Source organism: Bactrocera tryoni, chromosome 2 (assembly GCF_016617805.1).
Source record: "Bactrocera tryoni isolate S06 chromosome 2, CSIRO_BtryS06_freeze2, whole genome shotgun sequence".
NCBI lineage: Eukaryota > Metazoa > Arthropoda > Insecta > Diptera > Tephritidae > Bactrocera > Bactrocera tryoni.
Window position 1 is genome coordinate 589,475 of NC_052500.1, and position 13,803 is coordinate 603,277.

The 13,803-nt window shown below is 32.9% G+C and overlaps 4 protein-coding genes across 5 annotated transcripts; 2 read left to right on the forward strand and 2 right to left on the reverse strand.

Annotated features, from left to right (window-relative positions):
• The first annotated feature begins 162 nt into the window (after positions 1-162).
• LOC120769510 (ubiA prenyltransferase domain-containing protein 1 homolog) lies at positions 163-2,512 on the forward strand. 2 transcript variants are annotated; one of them, XM_040096547.1, is made up of 4 exons: positions 163-575; positions 671-731; positions 793-1,316; positions 1,604-2,512. In XM_040096547.1, exons 3-4 carry the CDS (start codon positions 798-800, stop codon positions 2,240-2,242), a joined length of 1,158 nt encoding a protein of 385 aa, XP_039952481.1. In that variant the 5' UTR covers positions 163-575; positions 671-731; positions 793-797; the 3' UTR covers positions 2,243-2,512. The 2 variants fall into 2 exon arrangements, with proteins under 2 accessions (XP_039952481.1, XP_039952480.1); XM_040096546.1 differs by having other exon boundaries at positions 164-575; positions 668-731.
• Positions 2,513-3,671: 1,159 nt separating this feature from the next.
• On the reverse strand, positions 3,672-5,363 carry LOC120769097 (probable cytochrome P450 303a1). The gene has a single exon (XM_040095956.1). The coding sequence runs from the start codon at positions 5,207-5,209 to the stop codon at positions 3,704-3,706; it is 1,506 nt and encodes a 501-aa protein (XP_039951890.1). The 5' UTR covers positions 5,210-5,363; the 3' UTR covers positions 3,672-3,703.
• A 1,324-nt stretch (positions 5,364-6,687) lies between these two features.
• LOC120767579 lies at positions 6,688-9,265 on the forward strand. The gene is made up of 2 exons (XM_040093724.1): positions 6,688-6,695; positions 8,634-9,265. Exons 1-2 carry the CDS (start codon positions 6,688-6,690, stop codon positions 9,148-9,150), a joined length of 525 nt encoding a protein of 174 aa, XP_039949658.1. The 3' UTR covers positions 9,151-9,265.
• Positions 9,266-9,363: 98 nt separating this feature from the next.
• Positions 9,364-12,983, reverse strand: LOC120768295 (A-kinase anchor protein 10, mitochondrial). Its single transcript, XM_040094924.1, has 3 exons — positions 12,810-12,983; positions 12,533-12,751; positions 9,364-12,461 (listed from the first exon to the last, which is right to left on the reverse strand). The coding sequence occupies exons 1-3, from the start codon at positions 12,835-12,837 to the stop codon at positions 10,540-10,542; spliced, it is 2,169 nt and encodes a 722-aa protein (XP_039950858.1). The 5' UTR covers positions 12,838-12,983; the 3' UTR covers positions 9,364-10,539.
• Between the last annotated feature and the right edge of the window lie 820 nt (positions 12,984-13,803).

A 13,803-nucleotide genomic window follows, 5' to 3' on the forward strand; every position in this document is an offset into this window, starting at 1 on the left:
ATCTTTTGTAAATACATGTTTGTTTTTCAAAATGTAATTGTAAACATTTGAAGCTGTGGCAATAAATGTATCTCTCTTTTCTCCTCACTTCTTGGTGGGGTACATTCAATCGGTTCACAGGTGACGTGGGGCAGAGAACGTCTAATTGTGGGATTGATTAGAAGAAGCAGAAAAGAGAAATTTACGAACAGGTGAAATACATAAGAATCGTGAAAGATTAACTAATAAATTTCTTCTTAAAAATTTGTAAAAAAAAATTATAATATACTCTTCAGAAATTTAGTCTTTTAATTATAATCTATTCTAATAATTGGATTGTTTACACATATTCGTACGAGACTTTTATTATACCTAATGCGTGAAGATACTTCACACCTGGAAACCAATTTTAATATCATACCCAATTGAAAAACGGAAATTGTCTGTATAACAATGCCAGAGTATTTGCATGAGAACAGAATATATTTACTGATTTTTAAACAATATCATTTGTTCTAAAGGCCAAAAGCTCACATTAGCTGTAACACCTATATGTACCAAAAATTGGGTCTATATAAAGCGTTTCGAATGGAAAGGTACATAAGCAACGCAACAGGCATTTTAAAAATATACAACAAACTTAAGAAAATTGTCTTTATTTGTTAACAAATTATTATTTTTTCTACAGTAGTTAAGGGCCATTACCTGCAAATTTTGTTTAACGAAATCGATCAACAAAAGGCGAGCAAAATGTAAGTATTACAATAGTTTTACATCAGTTTAGAACAACAGCTTATACAATTTTAATTTCAGAAAGAATGGCTTCTGCCGCTGATCTCAAGGAAAAGGAAAATGGCACTGAAAATAAATACATTAAACATGTGAATATATCTGATGAATTGGAATATCAGCATAAATTAATAAACGATGCTTCTAATGTAACCAATCAACATTCAGGAAATGGATTTTCACTTACAGAAAATAAATGCAAAACAAAAACTCATCAACTTAATGGAACAACCTCATATACACATACCACTTCAAGCAAAGGCACATCCACTGGCACATTCATGAAATTGAAAACATACTTACATGCATTGCGTCCATGGTCATTATCTGGCAGTTTGGTACCAACATTGATGGGGTCTGCGCTGGCTTACCGTTCTCAATGGGCCGCTGATTTTAGTCTTATAACATTTTTTTTAACTGCCTTCACAGTAGTTACAGTGCATTGCGCCGGCAATGTAGTGAATACTTACTTCGATTTCGTTAAGGGTATTGACAAACAGAAAGCCGACGACCGAACTCTCGTTGACCACATTCTCACAAAGGATGAAGTAAGTAAAAGTTTTGCACTATCCTTGCTTCCTTTTTCTGAAAAAGCTGCCGAAGGAACACATCCTTCAGGCAAAAAAAGTGACAAAAAGCAAATTTATAACCGCACCTATAAGTTATTTAAAAAAATTGGATTTGCTCGGAATCTCTTATTTATCTTCATTTTAAAATTTATTACCGCTTCTTTAGAACATTATAAAATTCGTCCTTTTGCCTACTGCTGCAGCGTTCTATGAAATTGAAAATCAAGTAGTATTCTTTAATTTTTTACATGTCTAATTTTTTTTAGGTAGTTTCCCTGGGAGCCATTTTATACATGGCTGGTTGCGGTGGATTCATTTGTTTATCCTTTCTTAGTCCAGCGAAAATGGAGCACCTAGCATTAATTTATTTTGGCGGCTTATCATCTAGCTTTCTTTACACTGGTGGAATCGGTTTCAAATACATCGCTCTCGGAGATGTTGTTATATTAATACTTTTCGGACCACTTTCAGTATTGTTCGCATATATGTCACAAACAGGTCATGTGGATTGGACCGCTATTTATTATGCTCTTCCTTTGGCACTCAATGCGGAGGCAATATTACACAGTAATAACACGCGAGATGTTGAAAATGATCGTAAAGCTGGAATCGTAACGTTAGCAATACTTATTGGACGTACAGCATCGCACGTCCTATATGCTTTGCTTCTCTTCACACCCTACAGTGTATTTGTTGTATATGGCCTGAAATACTCGCTTTGGTTTTTATTGCCGCTCGTGACAGTACCACAGGCATTTCAGATCGAGAAACGTTTTCGTAACGAACATACCATGAGTGCTGTTCCGCGACAAACAGCTAAATTAAATTTCTTTTTCGGTATACTCTATGTGGTAGCAATATGTTGTGCTAGACAATTACCCGATTTCAGTTATCGCAAACATTAGTGTGTTCAAATTGTTTATAAGTAGTAGCGAAAAATTGTATTAATTTACAAGTCAAATTGAAGTTTATTAAATAAAATAAATTTAATGACTACATTTAGATGCAGAATATGCAAGACTTCCACAAAATAATTTATATGAAACCATAGAGGAGCTAAAACAAATACTACAATGAAAACTGACTGTACAATAAATTTTTGTAATAATTAGAAGCAAATATTATTAACTTTCTATAAAAATGAGAACATGAAAGTACACCTTTCACAAATAGAATCTGAAGTTTTATTTATTATAATAAGCCGAACGAAGATTTATAAAACGATTAAATTATTAAGGTAGCTTATGATGGAAATAGGGAATTTTTCGTAAGCGTTATAAACAAATATAATGTATATGTATAACATGTGCACGAAACAAAATTAAATGAGTATTGATTTCTAATTTTTGATATCGAGATTTTTTGCAGTTATAATCACAATTCAGCACTTTAATCTGAAGTACCTCATTGACTTCAGAATTTGGAAATTGTGCCTGTTTCCAATTGAGCACAATAAAAAATCGGCAATAAACGTCGCGTATCCCATAAATATTTTTATGTTTAAGCGTAAAAACATATTTTTACCAAAAACAGTTGACAGTTGTTAATGCCAAATTTTAGCAGTTTTTTCATTTATTATGAACAAGGAAATGTACTATCAGTAATTTTAGCGAATTTAAAAATATACTCATACGATTTGCATGCTATGCGATTCTCGAACTCTTCAATTCATATTAACAATGTTTTTTTTTATGATTTGGTAATCTCATAATTTTAAAATTTTATGTAATATATTTAATTAATAAAAGTGCTTTAAAGAGGAGGACAAATGAAAAGTTGGTTTTTATTTCATACTAGTATGTATCCGACATCGCGTTGCTGCGGGATGATATATGTACGTTAAATACTATTATAATAAACTATTTAATATAGTGGTAACATTATTTACGAATAAAAGCGAAACCGTTATTGCCGATTTAAGAATCCAAAGAGAGTTTACATTTTTTGTTTTACTCAAAATATATATAACATGAATGTATGTCTGGACATACTTATACGGTGTTCTGGGAACGCCAAACGGTATGGTTTGCAGTTTCTTTAAGATTTAGTCTGCTTTATTTTTAGTTCAAATAAGTTTTAAATTAAACTTTTATTTTTAAAACACTATCTATTAGTATAGACAAGATAAAAAAGTGAATATTGTGAATTTTAAAGTAAAAGCATGCCACAACCATCACCTACTTTTCGATGAGTTGAATTCGTCTTAAAACTGATAATGAACATTCATACATACGTACTAAAAATAGTTTTAGTTAGTTAAATATATTGCAGATATTCATAATATGACATTACTTTGTGTGTAAATGTGAGTATAGACATGAATGTATACATATACATATGTATATGTAAAGGGTGTTAACATAGTTTTAGTCATGTTGTCTAGGGACAATATAAGCTCTAAAGGGTTTCACTGCAGCTGTTGCCCCATCTAAGGGCTCATCATCAGGCATTTCTCCCTGTAGTGGCAGAAAGCGAAAGTGTTGAAGGACCGTCGTTATGAACACAAACAGGTTCTGCCTACCCAGTATGTCACCCATGCAACGGTGTCGTCCGAATCCAAAAGGATTGTAGGCCTCCGGGATTTTTAATTTACCATCCATTAAATAACGTTCTGGGTCAAACTTACTTGGGTTAGGGAAATCATGCGAATTCATCAGCATACCTCGAAAACAAGCGATTACCATAGTATCCTTCGGAATAGTGAAGCCGCTCAGTCGTGTGTCACGCAGTGCTCGATGAGGGATACCAAAGGTATTACCCATAAACATACGTACAGCTTCCAAAACGATAGATTCACAATATGGTAATTTTGCTCGATCACCCCATTCCGGTAAACGATCAACGCCAATTATTTCCTTTATTTCTGCAAAAGCCTTTTCTTGTATTTCTGGATTGCGGACCATATGTAAAAAGGCGAAACCCAAACTTTTGTTGGTGGTTTCCGAGCCGGCTAAGAACATATCAAGGCACACAGCTAGTAGTTGCTCTTCACTGAAAAATTCGCCTCGTTTGGGATTGTCGAATTCACGCAAATAACTGTCCATCAAATCGCGAGGCATGTCATAGTTTCCGTATGTTTTGCGGTGATTTTCAACTTCTCTACGTAAAAATGTATAAATCCGTTGATGGCTTTCTACGAATGCATTGTAGCCCGAATAATTTGGTGCGATAAACCTAATAAATGGGAAATGACTGAACAGCGCCCCTACCATGTCCACGTTTTGAAATAGTTCAAAAAACATGGTCAGTAGATCGGTTATTTCTTCACTTTTGCGGTCGTAGCGTTTACTAGCCATCATGGACCACAGTGTATTTAATACATTCACTTTGAACAAATCATGCATGGAGACTTCGGCTTGTTTACCACCCTGTTCGCTAACGATTTCCCTCAATTCTTCCAACAAAAACGAGGCTTCATGTTGAATAATATTCACCATTCCAGCACGCGAAAAACCGAAGTCTTTAAGATGTCGCAATATGAAACGACGTTGATCCACCCATAAGTCCTCGTCCGTCACCAATATGCCTTTCTTCGAATTAAATGTTCTCATTCTATAGAATATACCATCGGGTTTGCCATCTAGATCCTCGTTAGTCATCATCTCGTTTATGGTATCACTATAATATGCAATCACAACTTTGTCCCTGCCGATCTTTAGACCATATAATCCATACGGATTTATATAGTACTTGGCTAATTCGTCAACAACTTTGCAAAACATTCCACATTTTAATCTTAATTCGGAGATCTGCAGGGCGCAACCGACAATTGGATACCATTTTGGTCCAGGTGGAAACTTTGGGGGTTTCTTAACATCCCACAGAAGAAAGAGTAAAACGAGTACGCTAAAAAATATAACGGTATAAAACATTAAACGTTTTCAAGAGCGCGCAAACTCTGATGCTTAATTATTTATATTTTTCCGCTTTGGCTTTGCACTTCCGGGCAAAGAAATCACAAACAGCTTTCACTTTTTTACAACAGTTCGTTTGTGGATTTCACTTCGCGGCGTCGCTACAAACCAACACTCGCACGAAACTGTTGCAAAGACTTTCTGTTGCAGTTGCAATTCGTTTTTACCCCGTATCGCTGGCGCTAAGTATTCCGCATCTAACCTAGTCTGTGAGTTTTAAATAACTGAAGTTGTCCCGACTGTTGCGTCATAATTTATAGTGGGTTAGGCGAACAAAATCTACGTAATGCAAGTGTGATCACATGTGTCCGTACAAGCATATATGTATGTATATGTAAGTAAGGTGATTTAAAATTTCGCGGGCTTAAAATTTAAATTTAAAAAATTCTTATACTTTCACAACATGTAGCAGACGACTATCATACATTTGTTCCCCTAACGGCTGTTTTAATAAGCCTTAAAATAAATAAATTATATACTATATGTACATATGTGTATATTTTTCAATTTCACAAAATATTAGTTTAGGGTCGTCTCCTTTACCAATTTTATACAAAAAAGTTAGTAATAAAATAAGATCCGTTTTATAAAAAAATGTATTTCTAAACCATAAAATAATTAAATTTACTTTCGCTTTTAAAAAATAATTGAATCACCACATTCGCTCGCCTTACTACAATCCCAATTGTTGCTTGTACACAGCACAACATTTGCGAACCCTCTCAAGTGCAGAGGCATGCAGCATATATTCATGAGCATCTCAAATTATAACGGTTTTACCTACCTTTAACACAGCTATTCGAAATGAATAAATCAAAAACTCTACAAAAAGGTGGCAATAAATACATATGCAAATCTAATACGGAAATGGACATACATACATACATATGCATATTTCTATTCGAATAGTGCTTTAGAGGTTCAGCGCAAATCACGTTTATGTAATCCACAATTCGTACTTGTTTTCCAATATCAATCCGCGTTGTGCGTATACATACTTACGTACACCGGAATGGATGTATTTAAACACATATCTTCACTTATACACAATCCGTGAATACGTAACTAAGTAAGCGTTTGTTTATATATTTTCTTAATTTTTGTATGAAACTGGTTCCGCTCTTTCAGGACTAGCATAGTTTTGACTAAAACAGGATAGTTGTCCGTCGCCCGCATATTTATCGCCATCTGGCTTGCATGAACAACTGGTATTAATGTAAAACAGTGTGCGTACCTAACGATTTTGAACGAATTTTCATCAAATATCTTTTTTTTTAAGTTTAAAATCTTCCAAGATAGAGGACAGGATTATTTGTGAAAAAGCGTGTTTTCATTTTTAAATCGCACGCTTTTAAAGCAGGTGGTCAAATATTGTTTAAGCTTTGAAAACGATAATTATTGCATTGAACTGCGCCTAGTCGACACATATTTCCAAAATGTTGAAGTAAGTGGCTTTTGTGTTGAAGGAGCAACGTGTGGCCGAGAAAGCGTGCCCTTGGGATGTGGATAACCTTTGCGATAAATATTTGTTGTTATTTGGTGTTTTAATATGTTTAAAATATATACATATACGAGGTTGCACTGTGAATTCATCAAATACATTTATTTGTATATATGTACACATCGTGTTGAAAAAGTGTAAAAAATAAAATACATACACACTGCGTAAATTACAGTTTTTTTGCAAATTCCCGAGAATACATTATACAAAGGATTAAAGCTATTTTACCGTAGGATATTAAAGATCTAGTATTTGATATGGATGAAAATAATTCAGATTTCTATGTGGCGATGGCGTTAAAAATAAGTTTAAATCAAAACAAATATGACTATAAACGTATAAACATTATTAACATATTAAAAACAAATTTTAAGGATTAACAAAGTTTATTTTAGGTTACATTTAAATTTTAAGCGGACAGTCATCAAACATCGTTTTTTTACTTCAAAACATATAGGAAGGGCTAAGTTCGAGTGTAACAGTAACATTTGTAATTTTATACTCTCGCAATTTTCAAGGCTCAAAGTCTGACAAATATTTTAGGGTGTAGACAAGATTTTAGTATTGATTATTCGACGTGACCGTGATTACAAACATTTTGTCATCTTGCTTACTTTGACTGTATGTCTTAGACTCACTTAATTTCATTACTGTAAAGTCTCGTGTCTGAGATATTTATTAGAGCTCTTCGTATTCGACTAATCGTCTAATCGGGTCAACCGGTTAGGGAATAATTGGAATAATAATATTATGTTTGCAGAATTCAGATAATCGTAAGTCTTCGACTATTAGATAAACCGCTCGTTTTGGGCTATCCAGTTAAACGTTCCTTGTCGACTATTCGAATAGTAAGTGTAACACTTTTACAAATTTTTCTACGTATACATATGTATAAGTTTATAGAAAATTTGCGGTGTACGCATGATTAAATTATAAAAGGTTATGCCGACAAAGCTGCTTGGATTTAAAAAAATTTTCATTTCACAGTTACGACTATTCGAATAGTATTAATCGGTTAATATTCATACGAGCGGTTACAAACCGGATATTCGAATAAGCGGGTTTTAGATATACGTGAAAAAAATTCAACCAAGGTGTATGAGGATGAGAGCTAACCGTTCCCACGTAACCGGAACGGACCGGATTTTTATCGGTCCAAGGGCTGTCGGCACCATGCTTCGAAATTACTTCCGGATTTTCTGCTACAACAATACAAGAGCGCATACCAGGAAAAGTTCTTTCCAGATGATTGGAAATATCTATATTAGGAATATGGGGTCTAGAGCGATTTCATTCATATTCAATGCTAAACCACATTTTGTTTCAAAAAATATAATGCAAATGTAATTCATGAACCGATTTCAATCATTTTCGCAATTGAACTACATATATTACATTTAATATCAAATACATACATTCATTTGATTTTGTTAAGATATCTTCCATACTAACCGATGTATAAAGCCAACCGGAAGTTCGAAATTCTTATGTTAAGTACATTATTTTATTCATTTAGGCTTGATTTATACATTGTAAAGTGAATGAATCAGATGGAATACAAAATTTTATATATATAGGGGAAGTATGCATGGTTGATGTCCGGTTTCGTTCTTTTTCACACTTTAATATAAAGATACTAATATAATGTTAAGCATCACACAAACTAAACCAAAGATGTTCCTCCTTATCTGTTAAAAAATTTTTTATACATTTTCAATTGACGTCATTTTGTGGGCGCGGCAAAAGTCCGATTTCGACCATTTGTGATGCCAACCCCCCATAGTACCAAAGAATACGGATATCAAGTTTGAATAATATATGAATATATCAAGACAAATGTGAAATTTTAATACTACATATATATATATAAAATTTAACTCACAATTATATAATTTACAATATTTTGCTATTTTTTAGACTTATTTTACTTATGGCTATGGGTTTAGGTGCTATGTATATGGTACACTTGCTTGCTCAGGACTACAACAAAATTCGGCAGCCGGTCGCTGCTGCCGCTCGAGCAATTGTAAGTGCTAGCAATCTGAGAACTCGAGCGAAGCGAGATATTTATGAAAATGTGACAAACACAACTACTCTCAATATTGACTGGAAAATAATTTTGTCACGAGATCCATTTGAATGCCTGCAATCGCTGATATGCCAACTAATGTCGGGCGCAGACACTCATTCTCTTGAGGCCAAGTTGTTAATGGAATTTCTCGAAAAAACGGTAGTCTCGGCCCCAGTGGAAGTTCGATTTGCCTTTAGTAGAGGATTAACCTTGCATGGTTCAACCGAAACTTGCTACAATGTATATCCATTCTGCATATATTCTGCAAAAACTATGTTAAGAGTTTTAAGATGGTTTGCGAAGTCGCCGATTGAAGACAACCCTTAATTTAAGTTACAAAGAAAGGAAAATCAATACCGAAAGTATATTTCTAAACGATTTCATCAATACTTTCTTGTTGAAGTAAATACATACATACAATAATATACTTTGAAAATCAAATTGAAAAAATATATGCATTCCGTTTAACTCTTATTTATATCTTAGTATGTATTAGAGCCTTCCACTTATAGTGTTTTAAAAGTCTTGAAACAATTCTCATGCCATATCTCGATTTTTCTTAGTTTATTCCAGTTTTTTTCGATATTGGTGTATATGTACATATGTATATCAAAATAATTTTTGAGGTTTTTTATTTTTTTATTACATTTTAATTGTGCTTAAATTGAAGATAGCTTACGTTCTATATGTATGCACAGTTTTACTTCATATATATCGGACAAATTTTAAAGCTCAGCCATACAGCCTCTTTTTTTGCGGGATTACAATTAGTTTTAAAGCACTGCAAATATGTTAGTAACAAAATATTATGTTATATGCATGTATGTATGTAGGTAAAATATGTCTTGACCAAACATAAACCACAACGCTTGTTGAGGTATTTTTGTAGGATTAATGTAGAATAGTTTAAATGACTTATTAAGTCGATTTAAAATTTTTGGGGAAATAATTCTTGAAAAAACTAGATGTAATACAATTCCCATGAAATACAAAGCAATTATCCAAAGTAAAAATCTTACAACGTTGAGTTTTGTCGACTATTTTTTCGAATATACATATTTATAAGAAAAAATATTATAATAATAATAAAAATTTTAATAGCTAAAATTGATCAATTTATTTGAGACAATAGTTTTGTTGATTGTTTTGTGCGATTACAACAAAAATCATAATAACTATATTTATTACATGGTTTTTATGGCTAACTCATATACTAATTATGCACTTTGTAGATCAGAAAATTACAAATTTTTACTGATATAAATAAAAATTAATACAATAAAAACATGAGTATATTATTGGCTTGGTATAAATATGAAAAAAACAGCCTAAACAACTATAAAATGTCATTTTGCTCTTTACATTCCACAAATATTTAAGATTAACTTTACTTTGTTACATCTTATACGTTTGTTCAACATTACATATACTTATATATGTTGTTCCATGTGAATTTTTACTGTTATATTACATAAAATTTTTATGATCTTCTGAATTATTGAAACATAAGCTCATGTAATTCATATATATACTTACGAATATAGTGTCTCTACAAATTTCTATTGACTGACAACATACTCTGTGAGATATTCCCTTTACAAGTTTTGACTAGTCAATCATTAATCGAGATTTAAAAGCACTTAAAAGTGCAAGTAAGAACTCCAAATATTTCTTTAAAGTAAGTGAACTTAAAGTGCACAAAGTAAATACAATGTTCTAGTATTTGTCTTCGTTCTTGTTGTTATAAGCTGGTGTGGAATTTATTGGATCATGTCCTAGAGTTACACTTGTCACATCCTTAATTATCATTTCTGCTACTTGCCATGCAATTTCTTCTTGAACCTTTTCTTCTGGCAAATGAACCAATTTTCTCATCGCGTTTTTAATCCTGTTGCCACTCAGTCTTAGTGGCCAATTTGGCTTACTACCACTCGCCGTCTCACCTCCTACATCATCAACTGCCTCGAAATCACGTTCATAACGACCTAATTCGTTAATGTGACCAAATTTAAGAGCTACTCCATCTACAGATTGCGATCGACGCCATAATAAGTTTGGATTTATTAAATGACGTGCATCAATATGCAAAGCAGAACCAGTCGCTTGTTGAATACTTTTTATTCTTGTTTGTGGCAATTTGTTACCGTCCATCGCCAATAAAGTGTTGTGTCTGAAAACTTCACGCCTACTTCCATCACTACAATCTGAAAGTGTTTTTCGATGTAGTGCTTTACTAAAACGACCACCAGCTGCAGCAGAAGACGTTACTTTGTCGTCATCCGTTGTTCTTGTGGAAACATTCATTTCACGTATTTTGAATTTAAGCTCATTTAAGTAGTTCTGAAATAGTTGCGATTTTAGGAAGTCTTGAAAATATTTACGCTCTAAATATACCGCCACCAACTGTAAAGCTAAATCAAAACAATACGCCACTTGATCAGCAGCGCAAATACGTTCTTCAACTTGACTTCGGAGCCGATCTGATAACCAAAAACGATCCTCGGATTGTAGCGAGAAAAATTTTTCATATATTATCATCGCGTCGCCTTGAGCTTCTAACTGACCAGTGTTTGGAATGTTTGATTTATCTGTTATCTGAACAATGGCATTTTCGGTATCTCTGTCGGCAACTATGTAACTTTTGCGATAATTTATGGCTGATGTCCAGAAGTCAAGACATTCACGTTCATTGTGTTGTTCAAGAAATTCCATGAAGAAGAACAATGTAGCTTCACTATAAAGAATATCATATATGGACAACTCCGGATTACCATTTTCTATCAATTCAACACTGTATTTGGCGTAAAAAGGGCTCTGCAAAAATTCAATTAAATACACTCTTTCTAAATGATCCAAAACATAACGTTGTGCTTCAACGAAACAAGTTGCCGTAATAGTAGGCGTGGATTCAATTTTCGATTGATTTGGTGAAGAAGCTTCTTTTTTAATTTCAGCTCGTTGACATACAATTAAAGATATGTCAGACAAAATATCGACAGGTAATGAGATAAACTGATTTGCGTCCACAATTAAATATTTTTGATATATTGCAATTGCATCATTGACACTAGCGGGGTTTATACATTTTTGAGTACCAATTGGAGCACTGGATACATCAGAGCACAGCTTTTTTTCACCGTCTTCACATAAGCAATCGGAATTTTTCTCCTTCAAATTTCTTGTACGATTATTATTTTTAGTAACTGTAAGCGTGTTTTCTGCACTTTGATATATTTGCTTATTAGTTTCGGCATAGATTTGACTTTTTTCATCATCTGTGAGCGGCTGGCGCATAGATAAATCGAAAAAGCTTTTTAATTCAGGTACTTTATCATCATCTTGAGTACATGTAGCGTGCATTTCTTCCTTACGTCCTAAATCTATTCGAGACGGTGTTTTAAAGTCCTTATATTTCTGCAACACTTTCTTACTTCCTATTGTTCCTCGCTCATCACTTTGTTGTTCTGCACTTAAGTGACCAAGTGCAGCAGTTTTAAAATTTTCAGTATCGAGGTAAAATTTTAAGAAAGGGAGCGCATTCATAGTGTCCAAAAATTGTACAAAATAGGTTAGGCAATTTGGATCACTTACTATTGACGAAATTGACATCGCCAGACGAGATTTATATTGAAAAATATCTGCGAGGGCAATACACGTATAGAAACATAATTTTTATTTCTGGCATAATTTATATATAGTATATATTTACCATCATTTGAAATCATACTGCTTCCCCAAGAAATTTCAATTCCATCACTTGCGTCGACTTCAGCACCTATTTGCGATAGTATTTCGTCGCAAAAACTGGAAGAAGAATGTAATGAGTGCCGTTTATTTTCGGAATCACTGTGGCCTAATCCACTTTCTGTTAGATCGCCACATGATTTTCCAAAAGGGACATCTGTCCCCATTGCTTGGCGGCGCAATCCTATAAAATTGGTAATACTTAATGAAAAACTATTATTAAGTGTGCATATTTATGCTACCTTTTCGCTTCTTAAAATATTTCAGCATTTTAAAATGCTCTATCTATATCCATTCATCATCCAATTAATCAGAATTTCTAACTCGTTTTTTGTCTGCGAATCTTGTAATCATCTGTAATTTCCACTGACTTCTTCTTTTGTATAAATTTCTCCAAGTTTGTTTTCATCACCTTAAACGTCAACCAATTTCATTCATTCAAGAGTATTCAACAAAAATAAGGAGAAAGAGATTTACACAGATGTACGGAGAGAAACCGTTCATAATATGTGGTCTAGATAGTGAAATTTATCTATTTAAAAAAAAAAAAACAACAATTGTGTTCGTGTAAAAGGAGAATATTTATTTGGAATAGACTTACGATTTTAGTGAAAAGTTGCTTGCTTATTGCTGTTCTTTCAGATTGCTAAACAAATCGTGCTAGAGCCAAGTAGCTCGACTATCCTTAACTCCAATACATAGAAAGAATTAACACAAAATAGATAATAATAATTCCTACACGTAAAAAAGGGACGAGCGAGGTTCTAACCTGTAAACTTTGTTTAACAGTTTAAGAAATTTATTTAAACTTACCAAGATTCAACAATAATTCCCAAGTTAAATTTTAATTGCTTGTTCTCTAAATAACTACAAAAACGTTACCCAGGATTTAACTCAACTAATAATATTTTTTGATTATTTTGTTATTCTAAAAACGAAATAAAATCAGAATAATCACATTCATATCAAATTAGTTGCGTAACTTGAGTCTACATTTGTCTATAATAAAGTAATGAAGTTCTATTTTTTTATTTATTAAGGATGTATATATATTTTATTTAAACTATTTATCAATTATGTAAATTTATTTCAACGTACTCATTATCTTGCATTCAAATTTTAAAGATAATTTAGTATTTATGTTACTCATTTCAACTTAATTTAAATATGTTTTACATATGTATGTATGGATGTAGTTCGAAAAATGCAACTAGTAATATAACGGTGTTGCACTGT

Coding starts and splice junctions, on each gene's coding strand:
- LOC120769510 (XM_040096547.1), top strand. CDS start 798: ATGGCTTCTGCCGCTGATCTCAAGGAAAAGGAAAATGGCACTGAAAAT. Junction 1,317..1,603: donor ACATTCTCACAAAGGATGAA/GTAAGTAAAAGT, acceptor AATTTTTTTTAG/GTAGTTTCCCTGGGAGCCAT.
- LOC120769097 (XM_040095956.1), bottom strand. CDS start 5,209: ATGTTTTATACCGTTATATTTTTTAGCGTACTCGTTTTACTCTTTCTT.
- LOC120768295 (XM_040094924.1), bottom strand. CDS start 12,837: ATGCTGAAATATTTTAAGAAGCGAAAAG. Junction 12,752..12,809: donor ATATTTTAAGAAGCGAAAAG/GTAGCATAAATA, acceptor CCAATTTTATAG/GATTGCGCCGCCAAGCAATG. Junction 12,462..12,532: donor CAGTATGATTTCAAATGATG/GTAAATATATAC, acceptor TTGCCCTCGCAG/ATATTTTTCAATATAAATCT.